General features: G+C 44.3%; 2 protein-coding genes across 2 annotated transcripts in view; both read left to right on the top strand.

Annotated features, from left to right (window-relative positions):
- LOC306919996 (Golgi apparatus protein 1-like) overlaps positions 1 to 18,182 on the top strand; it is a 53,081-nt gene that overhangs the window by 11,798 nt on the left and 23,101 nt on the right. The window contains exons 2-7 of the mRNA XM_079496583.1: positions 1,767 to 1,796; positions 3,245 to 3,331; positions 4,124 to 4,339; positions 13,021 to 13,227; positions 13,612 to 13,683; positions 15,167 to 15,353. Of these exons, the coding sequence (XP_079352709.1) occupies positions 1,767 to 1,796; positions 3,245 to 3,331; positions 4,124 to 4,339; positions 13,021 to 13,227; positions 13,612 to 13,683; positions 15,167 to 15,353 (799 nt within the window). The remainder of the gene's footprint in view (positions 1 to 1,766; positions 1,797 to 3,244; positions 3,332 to 4,123; positions 4,340 to 13,020; positions 13,228 to 13,611; positions 13,684 to 15,166; positions 15,354 to 18,182) is intronic.
- LOC306920020 (aminoacyl tRNA synthase complex-interacting multifunctional protein 2-like) lies at positions 7,649 to 8,626 on the top strand (the record flags this gene model as incomplete). Its single annotated transcript, XM_079496609.1, has 1 exon — positions 7,649 to 8,626. The coding sequence occupies one exon, from the start codon at positions 7,649 to 7,651 to the stop codon at positions 8,624 to 8,626; it is 978 nt and encodes a 325-aa protein (XP_079352735.1).

The raw sequence follows: 18,182 nt of genomic DNA, 5'->3' as shown, positions 1-18,182 counted from the left end.
CACACACACTATCACATCACTATCACTTTCTTTCTTTCTTTCTTTCTTTCTTTCTTTCTTTCTTTCTTTCTTTCTTTCTTTCTTCCTTCCTTCCTTTTGGAAAATATGCTATTTGGTTTAGCTTTTTTCACTGGCTGAAAATAGCAACAAGCTCACAACGTGTCGCGACGCGTTGTGAGCTTGTAGATCGGCTATTTTCAGCATGCAACCAAGTGTAAAATGACTTTTACTGGATCTCTTGTCCCTTCCTAACATTTTAGTCTAGTTTTTATTTGTTGACGAAACTGTCAATATATTTAGTCTTACTTTTAGTCATCATAGCTTAGTTTCCATTTACTTTTCTGCAGTGAAAAAAGCTATTCGACGAACATTTTTCGTCACTGTCCCCGAGCAAGTTCCTTCAAACCCCAACTGCTCCCCAGAAGCTGCAGTATAAAGTAGGGATGCCGCCGATTAATCGATTTTCCGATTAATCGTCGGAGTCTCCGAAATCGATTTTAATATTTAATTTAATTAATCGATTATTAATCGGCAGAGCTGTTGATTATTCGATTTGGCTGATGGTCACTTTCTGGCATCCCTACTATAAAGTACTGTATGCCTCTAATAGTTTGGATGGGTCCTTTTTGGGGCAAAACATACCCCAAAAGGAGCACTGGGTTGGGGCCATATTATTATCTGAGATTATTTTTACAAAATGTGAAAAATATTTGGGGACTGACTTCCTTACCCTACTGGCTACGACGTGACCAATAATTTGGCACAGGCTGTTGGCAAGATTAGCCACGGACAGACAAACAAAACATTTGGGGGATACATTGACGGATACTCCTCTAGATGGCTTACCTTGCCTTACGGTAGGTACCACGCCGTAAAAATAATTTTTTTTTCACTGCATGAAGCTTGTGTTTTCTTCCTCTGGGGGTTTCTCATGCAGCTGGCTCTCCATTCTCTGTTCTAAACCACAGGCTTTAGAACCCACTAAGACACACATCAACACACCAGCCTGAAACGATTTTTCCTTCTCTAAAAGATTGCTAATATTTACATGTCCTTATTTTGTAAATAGTGACTCCTGTCCTGTTACACCTTACATGTTCAATTGACACAATATTAAATGATGATGTGGTATCAGAACTTATACTATACTATACCAGTGGCAGGCAGGCAGGCAGGGGCAGGCAGGCAGGCAGGGGCAGGCAGGGGCAGGCAGGCAGGCAGGCAGGCAGGCAGGCAGGGGCAGGCAGGCAGGCAGGCAGGCAGGCAGGGGCAGGCAGGGGCAGGCAGGCAGGCAGGCAGGGGCAGGCAGGGGCAGGCAGGCAGGCAGGCAGGGGCAGGCAGGCAGGCAGGCAGGCAGGCAGGCAGGCAGGGGCAGGCAGGCAGGGGCAGGCAGGCAGGGGCAGGCAGGCAGGGGCAGGCAGGGGCAGGCAGGCAGGGGCAGGCAGGCAGGGGCAGGCAGGCAGGGGCAGGCAGACAGGCAGGCAGGGGCAGGCAGGCAGGCAGGCAGGCAGGCAGGCAGGGAGGCAGGCAGGCAGGCAGGGGCAGGCAGGCAGGGGCAGGCAGGGGCAGGCAGACAGGCAGGGGCAGGCAGGCAGGCAGGCAGGCAGGCAGGGGCAGGCAGGGGCAGGCAGGCAGGCAGGCAGGCAGGCAGGCAGTCTTCACTGCCAGTTTGTGTGAACAAATAAATGCATTCTGTACATTTGCTGTACACATTTTGACAACTGTTTGTGTGTCTCTCTCTGTCTGTCTTGTCTGTGTTTCTGCAGGATGCAGAGATCTCCAGTGACTGCAACCATGTAAGTTCCTCCCCCGAGTACCCTCCTGCTACCTTTCATCACATTGTCATATCTGTACATGTAATGACCTGACCTGAATAAGAGGTGGCTGTAAGAAAGTGGCCTGAGATTGCCCAGTTTGGTGCTAGTTTGAAACCTTCAACCAGCCTGGGACAAATCACACTGAAGCATGATCTGTTATAGCTCTGGACTCGGCTGCCATTTCATGCGCATGCACATACACACGCCAGCGCACATACAGAGTACAGACACTTGCATACACTTGCACATGCACACACCAATGCCCCATACAGGACGGGTACACACACACACTCACTCACTCACACACACACACACACACACACACACATTCTTTACTCGATTAATTGAATACCCAGACAGGACCACAATGGAAAGGGCTGAATGATTTTATTGCAGTTCTATGCAAGTGCCAGTTAAAATCTCTGCAGTTGAGCCTTGCAGCTCACAATGCATTGGTGCTCCCAATAAATTCACTGAATTTTATTCCATAAACTATTTGAAGACTGCAATGTGAATGAATGAATGAGTGAATAAATGAAAATGAATAACTAAGCTTACACCAGTGGTTCTTAACCCATTTTGGGCGGGAACCCCTTTTGGTGTTAGCATTATGTTATGCTTTAGCTATTGAAAAATAGCAGATCTACAAGCTCATAGCGCGCCACCGAGTGGCGCGCTATGAGCTTGTAGGTCTGCTATTTTTGAAAAATTGCAGAACGACTGACATAGAAACATAGCTTTTTCAGAAAACTGTCAGGATGTAGAAGACATTTTTAGTCAAAATGGGTTAATGTAGGGTCCAGGGACCCCCAGGTGTACCCTTGGTATGGTTCCAAATGAACCTTTACTGGTCTGTAACTCTAAAGCCCTAACCACACCAAAGGGTCACCAATGTGCAACTCCTTGGGTCAAAACGGAGTTAACGCTAAAACCGTCTCGACCCTTTGGTGTGGTTAGGGCTTTAGAGTTATGGGGGTCCTTGAAATTAAAATGTTTGATAACCTGGCTTACACCCACGGTTGAAGTCACAAGTTTATTGGACCAGCATTCAATTGGAAATGAGCACAAACTGTCCATTTCAGAGACAGAGATGTTTTTTTTTATTTTTTTAGAGCTTTGCCGTCTAGCTGATCCTACGGCTAAAGTTTAATCTGATATAAATGGCAAACGCATCAAAGTAGCTTGCCTGCATAACCTCATTGTGACTGAACTGAAGCCCAATTTATCTTTCGTCATATGACTTTCTTTGTTGACAGTTATTGGAAAATCACATTTTAAATTAGGCTTTACTCTCCTCTCTCTCTCTCTCTCTCCTCTCTTTGTCTTTCCGTAACATCCTCTCGTTCTCTGTTCTCCCCCCCTCTCTCCCTCTGCCTCTGTCTATCATTTCTCTAACCTCTGCCTGTCTCTCTGTCTCTCCTCATCAGCTTCTATGGAACTACAAACTCAACCTGACCACAGATCCCAAGTTTGAGTCGGTGGCCATGGAGGTCTGCAAGAGCACCATCGCCGAGGTGGGTCTGCTCTGCTGTACTCTCAGCAGCTCTGTGTAGACTCTAGACTATAGAGCATGAGTCATCATGACACTGACTTTTATGATTTACACTAAAATCTAAACCTGTGTGTAGGGACAGGGGGGCGATATGACTTTCAAAACGTGAAAGAGTATTTAAAAAAATACATAGTGAAAATAGCCCTCAACGAATCGCATCGGGACACGTAGGGAAATATGCTTCTCTATTATTTGATGAACCTACTTGAGCAAGATTAACAGTACTGCGTAACCCGCGTTCCCCGCTATTTAATCCATGTGTCGGTGCTGCGTAATACGCTAAACCCGCTATTTGTTTAATGTGTTTAATTCGCCGTTTTTTTAATAATTAAAAAGAAAGAGCGGATTTGTCACAGACCTGGTGACGAGGCCGTCGCGTTCATGATGATGAAACCGGAAATCAAGCCATGCTCTGGGCTGCTAATGCTTCTGGGAAAATGAGTTCAATTCAAGTGAATGAGGGGTTTGTTTGGACTACAACAGGCTGTCCATGCTGTTTTGGTTTCGCATCGTAATGGCGCCATGTTTTTCTCTTCAACAACAACCCATGGGACTATTTTCTCGCGGATTTTCGTGCGGTAATCGATCGATCCCGGCAGCCTAGGTGGTTTGATTTGGTCTAATTTAAAGCAGTATAGAAGTGTTAAGTCGGATTTTTAAATATAGTTTTCAGAATGTGTTTTTGCTTACTGGCCCAGCCCTAAAACCTGGGATTGTCCTTTGGCGTGTTGTGTGTTCTATTCCCACGCCGCAGACAAAGGAGTGTAACGAGGAGGAGCGTGGGCGGGGCTACCTGGTGTCCTGTCTGGTGGACCACCGCGGCAACATCAGCGAGTACCAGTGCAACCAGTACATCACCAAGATGACGGGCATCATCTTCAGCGACTACCGGCTCATCTGTGGCTTCATGGACAAATGCAAAGAGGACATCAACAGACTGCACTGTGGCAGCATCAGCACGGGACAGAAGGTATGTGTCTGTGTTGTTTTTGGACAGCAAATGTTTATGTTTTTAGTCGTCGTCTCTTGAATAGTTTTCATTTAGTTTTAGTCGCATTTTTGTCACCTGGAATGTTTTAGCGTTAGTCTAGTTTTAGTTGACTAAATATCATGAGATTTTAGTCGACTTAATCTACAGTTGATTTAGTCGACTAAAATGTGTTTTGGCGGGCCTTGATGCCGTCGTAATGGCTGATTTTACACTCGCTGAAAATATTTTCAGCATGCAACTAATTGTAAAATGAATTATACTGGATCTCTTGTCCATTAGTCCCTTCCTAACATTTTAGTCTATTTTTTTTTAGCTTCTATGTAGTTTTCGTCAGTGTAAAAAGGTAGTCGACGAACATTTTTTTGTCATAGTATCAGTCGACGAAAACAACACTGGAGACAATGCATTGCATATATACAGCGTCTCAGCAGAGACCAAACGTCAGAACCCCCCACTCCACCCCACCCCACCCCAAAAGGGATTACAGTAAACACACTGAATCAAAATAGGTTACAATGCACATCCATACTGTATGTACACATACCATTACATGTGACCTGAATGGATACCGGAGAACTCGCCAGTTTACCAAGTCGCCACGGCGAAAACTCTTCATCGATGTCTTCATCGTTTTGCTAACATGCATCAGTGTCGTATGTCAAACTCACAGATGTTATAGTTAATTTCCAGAGTGATCAAATTATTTTTGTGCAATTAAATGGTCAGCTAGATGATGATAAAAAGGTGAGTATGTGAATACCAATGATAAGTAGGCCTACCAATTCAGGCATTGTTTACTAATGAATATAGTATAAACTGTATACTTAGTATAAAATAGCTCAAGGCTCTATTGCTGATTACTTAGGTTAGGACCCGCCGCAGTGGTGTCCGATTAGAACTTAAACCAGGATGCCTCGACTTCCCCTTCTGCCTTGAACAGACCTCTATTATATATTATCCGATTAGGCTTTGTCAGGTTGACTGAACCAATACGATCCATATATAGGTTCTATCATATTGATCTGATATTAGCATTAGGTCATCCCGGACCAAATATAGGAATAGTTGTACTAGACATGTCATATGTCACATAGCCCGACGTCCTAGTCGAATATCCCCATATATGGAATGTCCAATGACCAACTCTCCCTCCTCCTGATATGAATAGAAGTGAGAGTCTTCGTTACACTTAGCATTCCTACTTTCTCTAGTGTTAACTCTAAACAACTATTCTCTCTCTGTCTCTGTCTCTGTCTCTGTCTCTCTCTCTCTCTCTCTCTCTCTCTCTCTCTCAATTCAATTTAAATGAAGGTGAAGTAAAACCTAAATGCACTAAATCGCGGCGAGTTGGTAAACTGAGTTCTCCGTATACCACCTGAATGCACAGTCGATCTGTGCACACCTCCATTTAAATGGCCTTGTGGGATGAGGTAGAAGGAAGGCACTGGAGCAGACGGTCGGTACGAAGATGTTCTAGATACATTGAAGCGCTGTCGCTTTTCTTACTTGCACTCTGCTAAATAAAGGCTATAACTGTCCAAGTTTGCTCCAGTGCCTTTTCCTCTACCTCATACCGGTCCTGCCCTTGAAATGAAATGAAATGAAATCTATATTTACCCAGGGTATCTGGGCTAAGCTCAAGAACTTGTTTCCAGCCAGGCCCTGCTCATAGAACACATTTCATCGTAGTGGTTCAATGCCTTGTTCAAGGGCACTTCAGCGGTGGTAATTTTAACGTGTCGGACGGCTGATTCGAACTAGGAACCTTCCGGTATCAAGACCGCGCCGCTATCCGTTCGGACACCGCTGCCTTGAGCTTGAGGCGCGGTGGTGGAACCCCCTTGTGTCTTGTGGGTGGACTTTGCATGTCACAAATGTAACGTGTCCATATATAGAGACTTTCTCCATGGAAACGCAACATAAGAGCCCTGAAAATACACTATAGATTGGTCACACAATCGTTCACTTTGTGATACAAGCATCGCATACGCATACGGCGTGAATAATTGCTAGAACCTTCCTTTTTCAGAAAAGCCCATTAGTCACCTAAAAATCCAAGATGGCAGAGATTTTGTGTGGGGAAAAATGCAAAACAAGATTTGTCATTGTAGAACTTCAATGTCTGAACATATTTTAATGATCTAGTTATCTAAATGTATGTATTTTGATATGATAAATTGTTGTATAGAATGACATTGACCTGTACTTATATATCAGAAGACCCGCTTAATCCATTTTGACCTGAGATCAGATTCTAAAAATGTCTTCTATATCAGGACAGTTTTCTGAAAAAGCTATGTTTCTATGTCAGTCGTTCTTCGATTTTTCAATATAACATAATGCTAACACCAAAAAAGGTTCCCGCCCAAAATGGGTTAAAGTCCAGAGGCGACCGAGCCTTCTCTGTTGTAGGCCCCAAATTATGGAACGCACTCTCCTCCCACGTCAAATGCTAATTGTGATGAAGAAGGCGTACGAGCTGAAAGTGGCCGCGGGGGGACTGGTCAAGACCGTGACCATCCCCGACGCCGACCCGGTCGACAGCCTCTCCCCCGCTCACATCTAGCATTTGACGAAATGTAAAAGTCTCGATGGAAGGGGCTACCCTTCCATCGAGACTTTTAAATTTCGCCTTAAGACCCACCTTTATACCTTGGCTTTTAACCCCACTTGAGTTTCCTTGTCGGTCCTTGTGAATGTTTTGGTTCACTGTCTGACGCTGTTGCGTCTTGTACTTTTCCGTGATGTGTCTCAGTTGTTTCACTGTTTGCACTTTGTATTCTTGCTGTAGTTTTGTTCTGTGTTGTAGCGCTAGTGTATTTGATTTTATTTTCTCCTGTACAGCACTTTGTAAACCCTGAGTTTTGAAACGTGCTATATAAATAAAGTGGATTGGATTGGATTTGATCACCCCCTTTTCTGAAGTAAAGTCAGAAGGAGCATGTACCAGGCTTTAGAGTTCAGTCTGACATCATGGACCCCATATTTGGCACGTCTGACATGGAATTCCATATTTGGGCATGGCCCTCATCATGACAACAAGAGCGCCAGTACAGTTTATAAGCCACCGTTGTGGCAGTGATGGAGCACACTGACATCCTTACAAAGTACTATAGTTGATCTCTGTGGATTCACCACAGGAATCCCCAAGACGCTTAATTCTAGAACCCAGACACGTATTGCGGGGCTTGATTCCTTTCTTTGGCTCATTGTTGTCTGTCAGGAATAACACTTCGAGAAGAAGGAAAACAAAACTAAAATCAAATTTGTCAACATAATATTGCCACCATGCCCATGTACCAGGTAATGCCCGTCTGTGGTGAAATAAAGGTCGCTGTTCTTGATTTCATGTACAAGTTACCAAACATCCACCAAGAAAAAGAACGCCTGGCCATTCAAACGCTGACGGCTCGTCAGGATCAGATCATGAAGAAGGCGTACGAGCTGAAAGTGGCCGCGGGGGGACTGGTCAAGACCGTGACCATCCCCGACGCCGACCCGGCCGACAGCCTCTCCCCCGCTCACATCTCTGGGTCCCCTGCCACAACAACAACCACCCCCTTCGGAGGCGCCGTCGCAGACCTCGGCGCTCTCCTGGGCGAGGACCCGGGCGCTCTCCGGGACATCGTCATAAGCGCCAACCCGGCGCAGCCGCCACCCTTGACCCTGCTGGTCCTCCACGCGCTGCTTAGCCAGCGCTACCGGGTGCTGTCCACGGTCGGTGTCCACTCCTCCGTGTCCGGCGGCGTTGTCCTCCCCCCAGAGCTGCTCTCTTGCCTTGGTCCCTGCCACCCTGACAGCTATGACCGCCAGTGCTTCCAGGTGGGTTTCACCCTCCTGTGGAGAGACGTGCCCAAGCTGCAGATGAGGTATTGCGTCCAGAAAATGTGCCCCGTCGAGGGCGAGGCCAACGTGGCACGCTTCCTGTTCCGCCTGCTGGCGCAGTACCCCGGCGACCCGGCCCTTGCCACGCTGCTGGACAGCTGGGTGGACAGGGCGTTCTTCGAGCTGGCCGAGGGCAGCAGCACCGAGCAGCGGGCCGCTACGCTCTCTGCCCTTAACGCCGCCCTGGGCCGTAGCACTTGGGTGGCGGGATCGGAGTTTACCTTGGCAGATATCGCCTGCTACTGCTGTGTGCTGCAGTGCGGACTGGCCTCCTCCCCCCCTGCCAACGTCCAACGCTGGCTCGAGGCCTGTGACAACCTGGGCCTCTTTGCAACCACCAGGCTTCTGCTGCCTGCGGTGACCAAGGTGTCCCACTGTTAACACTTCTGCTGCCTGTGGTGACCAAGGTGTCTCACTGTTAACACTTCTGCTGCCTGTGGTGACCAAGGTGTCCCACTGTTAACACTTCTGCTGCCTGCGGTGACCAAGGTGTCCCACTGTTAATGCTTTCTTTGCCCAGGAATATTCAGAATAAAGGCGCTAGCTAGAGTGCCCAGCAGATGAGGCAGATTTCACTCTGAAAAGCCTCGCCTTCCATTACCCCCCAAAACAGGGGGACACAATTTCTTCCATTATTACGTTGCGCTGTCACATCTAAACTCTCTCTAGAAGCGTTTATATTCCAAACAAGATGCTAGGTTAAGTCAGAAATTAAGACGGAACATTCAACATTGCCGTTTTAACCCATTTCGGGCGGGAACCCCTTTTCATGTTTTAAAAGGAACCCTGGCTAATATGACAAATATGCCTTAAAACATTATACTTGCCCTCTATAACTAAAATTAAAAATTAAAAACACTTTAAATATTTTATGGGGGGGGGGGGGGGCCTCAATGGGGGTTGGGTTTTTGTGCTAATTCGCTTATTTCCATCGAAATAAGTAGTAAAGTGTGCCGCTTGGGATACTATTTACATTATGAAGAGATGATATATACAAAAAGAAAATATTTTTGAGTGATGGAAATAAGCGAATTAGCACAACACCCCAATGCCCCATTCAATTTAATGCAATAGAGCACCGAAGTCTGACGTCACTTTCAGTAGAGGGCACCAACACACAGGTTTAAAGGTTTTTTATTTGTATTGAAATCTCCATAGGGCGATTTTATGTCGCTTCATATAAGAACTGTGTTTGAAAAATAAACCGACCACCCCGGCGTTTCTGTCAGGGGAGTGGCTGTGCGTCGTTAATGATGTCCATTCATATTTGATACAGCCAGTTTCTAGAGAAAATGGAATTAATGTGACCGCAAAAGCCTTGAAACTACATATGAATGCAATGTCGCTGAGCATATACATCACGCCCAGCTGTCAACATATTGCGTTCCTGAGATTCCTCGTTGACGTAAGCTCAGCTGGTGGTGACTCGACTCGTACTAACCACGATACATTATATATCAATAAAATAAAATAAACGTAATTAACGTTCAGTTTCTGTTGTGCGACGGGCTGCGGGCAGAAGCAGCCTACCCGGAAATGTAGTCTCTGGGTTGTTTGGCTCGTTTCTAACGCTTATTTTGTTACTCTTTGGGTATATTTGTACATTTCCACCTTCAGTCGATGCTTCATATCCATATGAGTGAAAAGGCCGGGGTGATCGGTTTATTTTTCAAACACAGTTCTTATATGAAGCGACATAAAAATCGCCCTATGGAGATTTCAATACAAATAAAAAACCTATAAACCTGTGTGTTGGTGCCCTCTACTGAAAGTGACGTCAGGACTTCGGTGCTCTATTCATTGAGGGCTTATGGTAGGGGAAATAGCCAATAATGCGCTTTTGCACAAAATAAGACCTGGACCTCTTTGGTGGGGACGTAACAACTACAAATAAAGATAAGAAAGCCTTCTAGTATGGAATTCTCCTTTAAGGACTTCAGTGTTTTGTACCATACAATTGTATGTATAAGTATAGAACAGAAATACACATTTAGATGTTTATTTTAGTAGTTTATTTTAGCCAACTCGTTTTGCTGGGTGAAAATCCACACTCTCTCTTTTCATGATTGGTTGCTGATACAAAGGAAATGACTATATTTGGATCAAACCACAGTCCGCTCGAGGTCCAGACCCTTCCAATAATATATGGCATGATTGATATGTTGTTGCCAAGCATTGGATGATATATTTTGTCTCAAAATAGTGGCTTCAAATAAAACGGTTTTGGAATTTTACAATACAAATCTTTAAAGAACGTTTTCTCAAAAATGTGTTTTCCTCATACCTGGGACAAAGAATCTCCACTTCACATACACCAAACTTTCCAGTCTTATTCATATCTATATGCCGCAGGAATTTACAGAAGGGTTTGTTGACAGTTGATATATCATTCATAGCCTGATTTACATTTTATTCCTAAAAACATGGCAAAAAAGTTTTTTGTCTTTTGACAGTATTTTCTGATGTATGGAGTGATAATTAGAGATATCTAAAATCTCTGTAATTTCCTTTGGCTCTAATATGTCAAGAAAATGAAACAATAATTTTGAACCTGGCTTCATCCGATCTTCAGATTTATGGTCCCAAAATGTATGCAAATTAACTGGGCCCTCATCAAACCCTGTACACTCAAGACACTGCCCCCGCTGTCACCCTTAGATCTCCATATATGGAGCTGACCTGTTCTGACATTCCACATGTTGTTCTGACCTCATCAAACCCTGTACACTCAAGACACGCTCCATATGTTGCCAGTACGGAATTCATTCCATATGTTGATCTGACCCCCCCCATGCAAAAGTGCCAGCGCTCTCCCAGCAGTCTGCCGTCACCCCGACCGATATGTTGATCTGACCCCCCCATGACAAAGCGCCAGCACTCGCCCATAGTCTGCTGCCACCCAGGCGGATGCGTGCACGCGACCTCGCCCTCAGGCGTATTACTGGTTATCTATTACTATATCTATTACTTAACTGTTTTAAAATGCTGTTTAAAGATGGAGTGCCACAATTTTTTGTATTTTTCCAGTTTTTCATGTGTCTATGAGGTGACACCCTGGAGTCGTTTTTATGTACAATGATGTCTTCCCTTTGTATTTAGGGTTTCTTCCTGGAGGCTGAACCCTTGACAGTCAAACGTGCCAATGAAAAAAACAGTAACATAGTGACGTCACATTATCAGCCCCTCCCCTAACCCCTCCCCCTATTACTACAGCTTCAGGTGGATCACCACCCATCACCGCAAACCAGGCATACTTGATGAACTGGTGGGGGTGCCCACATAAAAACCACATTTTAACAAATACTATGCACTTTTTTGAAAAAGCTCTTCCTCCTTATATAACAAGACCTTATGATCATGTTTTAGGGTGGAAAAAAATCACGGCACTCCATCTTTAATAACCTGTGTACACATGCTGTTTATCTCCAACCCACCTGCCCAAATTAAAACCCCAAGTAGAAGTTAAAGGAGCATTCAGTGATTTGAGTGATTTGGAAAACCACCCAGTCCGCCCCGGTAACAAAATGTGCACATGCACGCTCTACAGTGGGGGGAAGTGCAACAGGCCAACAGCATGTGCACCAAGGCCCGCCCCCACTCGATCATGATTGGAGGAAGGCCTCTCTCATCCTGATTGGATGAAGGCTTTGCCACCCGCCACCAAAACTGAAACTAGGGTTTTTTGACCCCAGGGGCTCACTGGGGACAGGGAGGAACTCCTTATATGGTCAGCACACTCTATAGTAGGGAGGATTATCCAGAAAAAAAGAAAAAATAAGTGATATTTAGATTAAGTCAAATCACTGAATATACCTTTAACTGTGTGATAAGTTAGTATGGATAAAAGTTATATTTTGTAGCAGTTTCTTTACTAAATCATTAAAATGTCGATGTTGTTGAATGGATCTTTAAAACAAAATAATTACCTCCATATCCAACATCGATTCTGTCGTGGGAAACAAACCCAGGCCACTTCCACCCAACCCTTTGTGTATTCATAATGCAGCAATAGGTTCCAACGGATTGTGTGGCCCTGGTCTTTCCCTAGTGGGTCTGATCGAGGGTAGCTACTGGGACGTAAGTCGGGACTTGATCACCCCGGCTGGGTCACCTGAGTGAGGGGTATGATGTTCGCGAGACCCGAAACCCCGTTGACCTCAGGATACATCACTGAGGATACGTCCCAGTTGCATCGATGCGATGTATTTTCCTTCTGAGTAACTAAATACTATATAAATGTGTCATCGTAGTAAAATAAGGCCATGTGGATCATCGCCTTTCAAATGGGAGTCTGATTGCACTAGTTTGTTTTGGGCATCTTCATCACCCTCCGGTGGACAAATGTGTGAACATTCAAATTATCTACAGACAGACTCTGGTCTCGTTACAGTTTTACACTCAGTGGCCACTTTTATACCAGTTAATTACCCCATTAATCGGCCACCGAGTGGCGCGCTACGAGCTTGTAGGTCTGCTATTTTTGAAAAATCGAAGAACGACTGACATAGAAACATAGCTTTTTCAGAAAACTCAGGATTTAGAAGACATTTTTAGAATCTGATCTCAGGTCAAAATGGGTTAATGCAAACATCCTCCTACTCCAAACAGAAGCAGTGTCGGATATGTCACAGAGGTGCGCAAAGGGCTGTCCCATTTCGCAGACACGTCACACGCACCCTTCAACAAAATTCGCCCTCTTCCCCCCCCTCCCTCCTCCCGTTTTGAAGCGTGCATCTGATGTCCACTTTTCTTCTTTTTGTCTTGTGTGTCTCCAGGACGTCCATTCCCAGGGGGAGGTGATCTCGTGTCTGGAGAAGGCGTTGGTGAAGGAGGCCGAGGAGAAGGAGGAGCGCTCGTCCTCCGTCACGGATGACTGCAGGAGGGCTACGATGCGCGTGGCGGAGCTGTCCTCTGACGACTTCCACCTGGACAGACATCTGTACTTCGCCTGCCGGGACGACCGCGAGCGCTTCTGTGAGAACGTACGACACAACGCCCACTATCTATCTATCCATTAAAATCCTCCGCACGCACGCACGCACGCACGCACGCACGCACGCACGCACGCACGCACACACATACACACACACTACTTGGTCCGCTCCTCTTTTACATGTACACTAAATCTCTTTTGTGGTGAATATCTGATGTTGTAGTTCTGCTACTACTACTACTGCTGAATATGAATATGAATCAATGTTGAATGGTCTAAATTTGAAGTATCAGAAGAAGATAAGAATGAATCACCTGTTGCTGTTGTCACCTACAGTATCTCGCTGATGCGTTTCTGTTGTCACCTATATCTCTGATGCGTGCGAATGTCCCTCATTGTTCACGTTCTTACTTTATTTCTTGTGTGTCATCAGACCCTGGCTGGTGAAGGGAAGGTGTACAAGTGTCTGTTCAACCACAAGTTTGAAGAGTCCATGTCAGAGAAGGTATACCTTTGGCCTCTTGGCACATTGTCATGTTCACACCTCATCTACACCAGGGGTTCTCAACGTTTTTGGCCGGGGACCCCCGGAAATGCTTTGGCAACGTCTCGGGACCCCCGCCCCGCCCCCTCCCGACCCCCAATATAAATTGACTGCTACAATAACCTTAAACCATTTTGGGCGGGAACCCCTTTTGGTGTTTTAAGCATTGTTATAATTTAGCTATTGAAAAATAGCAGATCTACAAGCTCAGCGCGCCACCGAGTGGCGCGCTACGAGCTTGTAGGTCTGCTATTTTTGAAAAATCGTGAAAATTAAAAATTAAAAAAATCTTTTTTTTTTTTTTTTTTTTTAAATAATTTGGGGACCCCCTAAAATAATTTGGCGACCCCCCGAGGGGTCGCGACCCACGGGTTGAGAACCCCTGATCTACACTGCCGGTGATGCGATACGATGTGAACGATGAAATCTCATTAGAATACCGAATACGCATGTTTTTCAATGAGACTGTTCTGACGTACCGCGAGCGCGCAGCGAGGTCGTCAACCCCTCCTATATTCCGCTCGCAGAGTCTCTATTTGAGTGAGGTTTCGCGGCCTCAAACGCTGTCATTGGTTGAGATCTACATGCTACTATTTATTGGTAATATTTGATTGGTTCAGGCTACGTCGCAACGCAACGGTGACGCTCCGTATGAGAACAGTTTTTCGCGTAATATCGCCGTCGGAAAACACTCGCTCCTTGCCTGTGTAGATGAGGTCTCTCTCTCTCTCTCTCTCTCTCTCTCTCTCTCTCTCTCTCTCTCTCTCTCTCTCTTTTCATTAATTGAAAACAAATTAAATTATTTTTTTGAAAGAAAAATTTAAGACATTTCTTAAATTAGAAAACAAGCGTTTAATTAGACGTGAAAATAGCCAATCTACAAGCTCACAACATGGCGTGTAGCGACGCTTTGTGAGCTTATAGATCGGTCCCGTCAAATCTTTCACAGGCTAAAAGGTTTAGGAACCACTGATCGTGTGTGTGTGTGTGTGTGTGTGTGTGTGTGTGTGTGTGTGTGTGTGTGTGTGTGTGTGTGTGTGTGTGTGTGTGTGTGTGTGTGTGTGTGTGTGTGTGTGTGTGTGTGTGTGTGTGTGTGTGTGTGTGTGTGTGTGTGTGTGTGTGTGGATTTTGATAGATAGATAGTTGGCGATAATGGACTTATATCTATACAGACTTATAGCATGTTATGTAGACGGCACTAGAATTGCATTTGATGTAGTCATAGCACTTTATAGTACATATGTATTGTATAGTTTATGTATAGTTTCATTATAGTTATTCCACTGTTACGTTCTTAGCTTACGCATGTTTCATGATACTACTTTTTATGTATGTGATGTATTGCCATGCTTTTTGTTATTGCTTAATGTAAATTGCTCTGAATTAAGAACGTCTGCTAAATACCTAAATTGTGTGTGTGCGTGTGCATGCGTGTGTGTGACAGTGTCGAGATGCGCTGACCACCCGTCAGAAGCTGATAGCTCAGGACTACAAGGTGAGCTATTCTCTGGCCAAGGCGTGCAAGTCGGACCTGAGGCGCTATCGCTGTAATCTGGACACCAGCCTGCCCAGAGCCCGCGAGGCACGCCTCTCCTACCTGCTGCTCTGCCTGGAGTCAGCCGTGCACAGAGGTGGGTGCACGGCTGGATGTCGGATATACAGTAGAGCAGGGGTTCTCAACCCGTGGGTCGCGACCCCTCGGGGGGGTCGCCACATTATTTTAGGGGGTCCCCAAATTATTTTCAAAAAAAAAAAAGATTAAAAAAAACATGATTTTTCAAAAATAGCAGACCTACAAGCTCATAGCGCGCCACTCGGTGGCGCGCTATGAGCTTGTAGATCTGCTATTTTTCAATAGCTAAATTATAACATAATGCTTAAAACACCAAAAGGGGTTCCCGCCCAAAATGGTTTAAGGTTATTGTAGCAGTCAATTTATATTGGGGGTCGGGAGGGGGCGGGGCGGGGGTCCCGAGACATTGCCAAAGCATTTCCGGGGGTCCCCGTCCAAAAACGTTGAGAACCCCTGCAGTAGAGCACTGTTTCCACAGCACTGGGTTTCCTACATTTCGTTTTTTTTATCCCACGATTTTGTAACCCATTTTTTCACCCAGTGTATTTGTATTTATTTATTCAGCACAGTATAAAAAAAAGCACAGTATAAAAACAGTGAACATATATAAGAAGGGTAAAGTGCTAGGCTGAGGCAAAAAAGCCCAAGGGGCTTATACGAGGCCTCTACCTATGTAAATCACAATGAAACATTGTACAAGAGATATAGAATATCCAGAAAACATGATTGCAGTATATAAAACAAGAACAAAACAACAAGAACATGATTAGAATTCTTGGTTATCTACATGATTAGAGAAAAGAAGAGATGATACAAAGAAATATAATTAAGTGATCTGGTCAATTAAGTGGGTCCTAAACTTATGTTTGAAATTATTTAATGAAGTAGAATTCAATTAGTAGTGTCAATTATCTAATGTAATCCTGGGCGCTAAACTCCCTCTGCCAACCTGGGGAGAGCAACGGACTGACCTCATGCTTCCTTCTATGCATGAGGAGTCCAAGCTGCTTCTTTTCACCTAACAGGGGGATGTTTCCTTGGCCGGACGTAGCGCGTGGAAGGAACACGTTATTCCGACCAGTTCCTTTCCCCTCCATCAGGCGCCCCGGCTGGCCAGGGGGAGGCATTTTAGAGACCAGGATTACTGCATGTTTTTGTGAGGGTACCTACTAGGGGTGGGACGATATGGGTACCTCACGATATGATATATATAGCGATATTAGGCCCTCGATAACGATAATATCACGATATTCGATATATTGCGATATTTGCGATATATTGTATGAAATTTCATCAATGATATATCACGATTATCTGCAACTACAAAATACTATTTTCGTGCTCAGACACAGGGAGGGACACACATAGCTGTCTATAGGAGTGGTTGCACCACTCAAACACTAAATGAATACTCAATAAACTCCCCCTTTGCCTCGTACCCTCATCATAATAACTCACAAACACTACCAACTGACAATTATCACTGGTATCATCATTATGCCTCACAAACACCACCAACTGACCATTATCACTGGTATCATCATAATACCTCACAAACACCACCAACTGACCATTATCACTGGTGTCAGTGGACTTGTCCACTCATGGGGAAATGCATTCTGCATTTTGTATTCCCACAAAGCTGTTTGGACAATGTCATGTCCTCCTTTTCTAAATGTTGTTCATCACTTCATGATGAACAACATTATTTTATTTCAAATTAAAAAAATTATAATAAATTATAATCTATATTTTAATAATCGATATCGATTATATATCGCGGAAGGACATATCGATATATATCGCAATATCGATATTTCAGCATACCCCTAGTACCTACCCTAGGGGACACGGGGAGAACATGCAAACTCCACACAGAAAGGCCCTTTTCGCCCTACATTTCGTTTTTAACCCCCGGGAACCCCTTCTGGTGTTGGCATTATGTTATGCTTTAGCTATTGAAAAATAGCAGATCTACAAGCTCATAGCGCGCCTGAACGACTGACATAGAAACATAGCTTCTTCAGAAAACTGTCAGGATGTAGAAGACATTTTTAGAATCTGATCTCACGTCAAAATGGGTTAATCATTATTATTTCAAAGCATTTTCAAAAAACATTGCCATAAAAGCAAAGGTTTTCATGTATTAAAGACAAAACAATCAATGAAGAAAATATCAAAGAAATCCCATAAATTAAAAGTAGTGAAAATGTAACAGTCCCGGGGGAACCACTTCAGTATCGGGTGCAACAGTTGTATCCCTGTATTAGGTATATAATAAGACTCGATTATTTGATTAATCCATTCAGGCCTTGATGTCGACATTTAAAAAATGTCTTCTAAATTCTGACAGTTTTCTGAAATACCTCATGTTTCTATATGAGTGGTGCTCAATATTTCATGTCAAGGACCCCAAAAATGATATGTAATTGGCCACCGACCCCCATCTGAAAATATGTTGTTCCAGGAACCCCTCAGAAGCAAATATTTGAGTTAAAAACGTTCGCTCTGAAAGAATATATATTCAAAGATTTGTGCCACATTTTCACGATTTAAAAAAATAGCAGACCTACAAGCTCAATCGGTGCCGCGCTATGAGCTTGTAGATCTGCTATTTTTCAATAGCTAAATTATAACACAATGTTTACAACACCAAATGGGGTTCCTGCCCAAAATGGGTTTTAATTGAGAAAGTATAGAATAAGGAAATAATGAAAACAATCAATACTAGTCAAATGTAAACACTGTGAACTGCATTGGAGCTCGGGTGCCGTGGGATCTGTGTCGTTTTTGGCAGCAAATTTAGATTTTAGTTTTAGTCATAGTCTTTGGAATAAAACTTAATTTAGTTTTAGTCACATTTTTAGTCACCTGAAATGCTTTAGTG

This window comes from Electrona antarctica (genome assembly GCF_951216825.1).
Source record: "Electrona antarctica genome assembly, chromosome: 3".
NCBI lineage: Eukaryota > Metazoa > Chordata > Actinopteri > Myctophiformes > Myctophidae > Electrona > Electrona antarctica.
The sequence above is the reverse complement of the archived record's forward strand: the minus strand, read 5'-3'. Positions and strand labels throughout refer to the sequence as shown.